Genomic DNA, 5,230 nt, shown 5'->3' on the forward strand with positions numbered 1-5,230 from the left:
CCCCTCTTAGTTTGCTTCCAAGAGCCACATTAAGTAACCACAATATGCTTTGAAATAGTTCCAACTACTCAGAAATGTACTTTTATTGATGTTAGGAGGTTTGATGTAACTCCACCATTTTGTTTTCTCTATTTTACACAGGCAGAGTTAGCTAGACAGGTTTTATTCCACTTTAAGCTATACTTTTGTGCTCTACCTGGATGAAGGCTCTGTTAATTATACTGTTCATTACTAAAAACAAGGATATATATGGCAGCATGTTGATACGAAGGTGGGATTGAGTTACATAACATCAGCACAGATAGGGCACTGAAAAACAAACAAACTAAACAACTTTGTACAGAGCCATGTTTTACTGGCATGTTCTGCCATAGTTTATATCTCATTCTTGCAAAAAGTGTTAAAAGAAGCAACTAAAGGTTATTCCTGAAGATAGGCCTGCAAAATAAGTATTCTTTGATTTTATTTGAAGTATGGCTTCAAATGAATTAAGATTATTCTTTTTCATGCTTTCATGTTTTATATGTCATATGTTTGATGTTGTTATGTAATTTTACCATAATGATGTGATATTGCTACAAACGGTGGAGATTACTGACATAACTTATGAACTGTATGTGGTATAAGAATTAAACATTTGTTTTTTATATTGGAATTGTTCAACATGGATCTATGGAAGATAATTTGTCACCAAGGTAATAATCAACATGGATGCAAATAAACAATAAGCAATAAGAATGAGAGTAAGAATAGGAATTACAACGAATGCTTCCGATATTTACACACAAAAACCGACTAACATTCAATTTGATCTTCATTACTTTAAAGGGATTACAAATTATCTACCAGAAAGACAACCCACAAATATCTGTCAACCATTTTAATTCAGTTTCATACATTTTCAGACACACTGAGATTATATCATTAACGTGGTTTTGAAAACATTCTACAGTTGTATGCATACATTAAAGTATCCAGACTCGTTGTCTAATAATGTTAGAGATGTAATAAGACCCCTATTTGACTTTAATTACGATATTCAAATAGCCAATAGTTCCATCTAAAATGGTTTAAATTCTCAAACAAAAAGTTTGAGAGCAATGACATTTTTTTAAAAGACATCGTCATTTACTGATGTTAAAATCAGTAAACAATTAATATTTAAGGAAAAACAAACCTTTACGCTGAGAATAAAACCTAAGAGAAGAATATATTAAACTTTCCTCGTTCCTCCTGACAGAATGCACCAAAAAATTAATCAAACAAATTAATCAAACATCAGCTGAGAGCGATCTCAGCTGCCCAATAATTTTTTTCTTGACCGCTGTGCATCACACACACTGTAATGTAGTGAGTGTGGAGCTCTTCAAAATAGCAGCCACTAGTGATGCTTGAGACATCAAGCATCTGGCGGGACATCTGGCGGGACGGGCTGCATCACACTGGCCTCTGTTGCCAGGGAGATATGATTGTGGAAAGCAGAGGGAGTATCTGACAAAAGAGGCCTGGTAGTTGTAGGCAAATAACAAAACAAAAAAAAACTCATCATAACCACCTGAGACAATGTGCTGCAACCTGGGGAAGGTTCACAAGTTCTCGGGATCAGCAGAAGAAATGGTGCGCTGCTGTCAATCAGTTTCTGCTGTGGCAGCCAAACAGCAATAGAGTGCTTATTTATTTATTTATTTAGTTATTGACAGAGTCTTCCATAAATAAATAATAAGGATGGAGAGCAGTCGTGACTAGCACTGCATGCATCTGGAAACTGATACACCTCAGCCTCAAAAACAGACCCATCGCTTCAGCATGGCACTGCGTTTATCAAAAACACTCACACGAGAAGCAGGGTTCCACATCTGATTTATTGTTTCAGAATATGACTAGAAAAGTGAGACAGAGAAAGAAGATTATGTCAAAAAGCATCACATTTTTATTCTACACATTTCAATAAAAACTTGCATACTGTACATCAAATAAAGTGCCTCATACACTGTCTATGACTGTCTCTGAAACACAGCATGAAGGGAACTCATTTGAAGTGTCTGAAAACATACAGTGCTTTATCCAAGGGCAAGTGAATTGTATTTGACTAAAGCCACCCACATTAACACACTCTAATTCCATACAACGTGCTCAAGGTCATCTTGCGCTTTTTCTCTCTAACAATTACAAAAGCTATGTCTTCATTACAGAAAGGCCCACACATTTCCCCTGAGCGGGAAGAATTGTGTTCTCAGTGCTGCAGAGAGCAGCTCCTTCATGGAAATTCGACTCATGAACGTGCAGGAGCTCAAACACACAAGATATTCTCTTGTTACATGAATTTTGAGCTCAGAACACATGCAGAGAATGTGAGTAAAAGCAATGAATTTGGTTTTATCTCCTGTGCTGTAAAATGAGGGATTATGTATGGCTGGTAATCCATTTGAAGAGGGGCTCCTCTGGCTTTAGCTCGGCTTACTGATAGACTGTCCAGACAAATACCCACTCTCCTTCCTCTGGTCTGACCTCCCTCCTGTTGTTAGCAGAGGCAGAGAGGCACTGGCAGGCACGAGACACAGTCAAAGTAAGCGCTGGTCACGATGCGTCACTCCCCTTGACAGCCACAGGGGGCGCACTGGTTCTGCCCACACTGCTTGGCAGGAAGGGCAGGCTCCGAGCCTTGTTTCTGCAGGCAGGCAGTGGTGTAGCATTAACACTTGGAATAGTGACTGTACCTACCTCAGACTGATCAGTGGTCATATGGGCCAATATGGAAATTAGCTGCAAATCTAACTGTCTTTTAATTATTTTTAAATAAACAAGATAATACAGAAAATGTATGATGCACATCAAGGTCAAGGTCACAACCACGCCTTTAGGAGACATATCGACATACATGTCCTGTTGTTATTGTGCCACTGGGTGTCAGTGTGGTGACATACAGATGAAAGTCCTTCAACACTGGCTGAACACAGTGTGGTTTCACTCTTTATCAGCTATTCTCCCCCCTCCCCTCTATTTCCTCTGTCATTCATTCTTTTATCTCCCGCCCCCCCCCTTACCTGTCTGCGAGTGGGCCGCACAGGTTGGTTGTCAGGGTGGTTGGGCGCCCATGGCCCCAGGCTCTGATTGGAGTAGAAGTCCATGGGGTAGACTTCCTTCCAGCCAACCTCCTGTAAAGCCACAGCTGCCTGAGAGATATTGAAAAAGATAATCACAAATAACATAAAAGTAAACAGGTGAGACAAGTGCAATACGTGTATGAGGTGCCACGGTACGCACTGTACCGTATTTGCAGTTTTTGGGCAAACCAGCTGCAGGAAACCACAGAGTGATGAGAAGACACAACAGACAAGACAGGTGTCATAATATTAAACTTGGATAACAGGCAGAGTTGTCATGTTATCCCTATGCAGCTGCACTGCATGACACAACAGCTGTTAGAGGAGAGCAACAGCACTGGCATGACAGTGCTGTGACATAAGTGCAGACTGCTCCATATGGAAGAGAAGTGCCTGTGAATATTGATTCTGAATGACAGAAAGAGCAACTGAATGACTGAACAGATGAATAAACAAGCAGTCTGAATGAAAGAACAAAGCATTTGATTGTTCATTTATCCAACAACTCATTCATCTTTCAAACTATTTAGATACCATGACCTAACTTCATCTTAATACGGTTTTGAATAATTTAGATAATGTATGTAAATATGATGAGAAAAAAAGTTAATATCATAAAACTCTAAAAACAGTTGATTTGAAACATTTGATCCATTAGATAATTTAGTTCAAAGGAAACATAAAAAATGCAGAAAGTGAAGAAATCTCTCCTCTAGTGGGACATAATTCATCACTGTTACACAGATTGTGTGTGGTTTATTTTGGTAGTATTGTGTGTACCAGCACTGACAAGGTAGTGTTCTCTTACACACTGGCCACATCTTTAAATAGAAACACACAAACATGTTTTTTTTTATACCTTCATATGAACAAGAAACAGCAGAGGACAAAAGTCAATAGCAGTAGATAAATATAGCTAATGGATTTTTTCTTTTTCTATGTTTTATAAGTATAACACAGGTAGTGTATTAATGTTAAGGTCAATAAAAGGTCAAATGTAGCACATATCTGATTTCTATGCATGTGGCCTTCAGGTATAATAAACTAATAACATGGCTTTCTTGCTTCATAGCCAGCTATTAAAAGACCATACTGTTTCCTCCTAAACAAACAAACTGTATTCTGGGATAAATCTTTCATTATCTTATTTTGTTGCCTTTCCTTTCCCCAAACATGTTTCTGCTAGAGTCTTCTTCATTTTCTCTCCTCCTCTGCCCTTATTCCATCCGCCTCTCATCTTTAGCTTTTACCCACTGCTCTCCTCCTCTCCCCTCTCACACCAACTACCTCTCTCTATGGAAGCTAGCTTCTCCTGCTAATCCCTGCTCTGACAGGAGAGCCAAGTGTGTCTTATTGACTATAAATATAACATGAGACGCACTGAAAATAAATGCTGCTGCCCCCCCACCCTTCTCCTTGCTCACTCCACCCTCCCATCTCGTTCCTCTTCATCTTCATTGTAAATGCCACAGTCAAAAAGCACAGCGCACTAAGACATATAACACTCATAGGTATTAGATGGGGGGTGAATTAAGAATTATCACAAAAGCACACATATAGACACAGCTGCAAATTATTTAAATGCACAGACATTGTTCCCAAATAGCTAGCGGGGAGAGCAAAGCGAGCTCTAACAAAAAGAGCTTAAGAAAACAGATTGCAGCTTTCCTCATTACAGCGGGGCGAATTTCAGACTACACATGCCCCGTTATAGACCTCAGTCAAAAACAACTCAAAATAATCATCACTTTTTCTTCTTAGGTGAATGCTATCATTATTCTCAATGGCCTCATTCTGAAATGTATGCGCAGCACTAAGCGGTGCACAAAGATGTGTAGTCGGAGAAAAACAGCAACCATTTCAAATCACAATCCGATATTAAAGACAGCAATTCCCCTTGCAGCCATTTCACAGGGATTCAAATCAGTAGCATATCTTTGAGGAAAATCGTTGAATGAATTAATAGTTGACATCAAATGCTAACCAGCAAAGTCACATAATCACACACAACTGCCAAACCCATCACAAACTTGCTACAGCAGCTGCAGCGGCACACAAACAAACACTCGCTTTGAAATGGATCTTTATGGGTTGCTGTCCGATCTCCCCCTCTCTCTCTTTCTCTC

At 39.3% G+C, this 5,230-nt stretch overlaps 1 protein-coding gene across 1 annotated transcript in view; it reads right to left on the minus strand.

Moving 5' to 3' along the window:
* Positions 1-1,907: 1,907 nt before the first annotated feature.
* dph1 (diphthamide biosynthesis 1) overlaps positions 1,908-5,230 on the minus strand; it is a 54,108-nt gene continuing 50,785 nt past the window's right edge. Inside the window, exons 11-12 of the mRNA XM_035680165.1 lie at positions 3,045-3,173; positions 1,908-2,668 (exon numbers count right to left, since the gene is read on the minus strand). Coding sequence (XP_035536058.1) covers positions 2,588-2,668; positions 3,045-3,173 — 210 coding nt within the window. The 3' untranslated portion in view covers positions 1,908-2,587. The remainder of the gene's footprint in view (positions 2,669-3,044; positions 3,174-5,230) is intronic.

This window comes from Morone saxatilis, unplaced genomic scaffold, assembly GCF_004916995.1.
Source record: "Morone saxatilis isolate NCDOM2014 unplaced genomic scaffold, NCSU_SB_2.0 Contig8, whole genome shotgun sequence".
In the NCBI taxonomy this organism is placed as follows: domain Eukaryota; kingdom Metazoa; phylum Chordata; class Actinopteri; family Moronidae; genus Morone; species Morone saxatilis.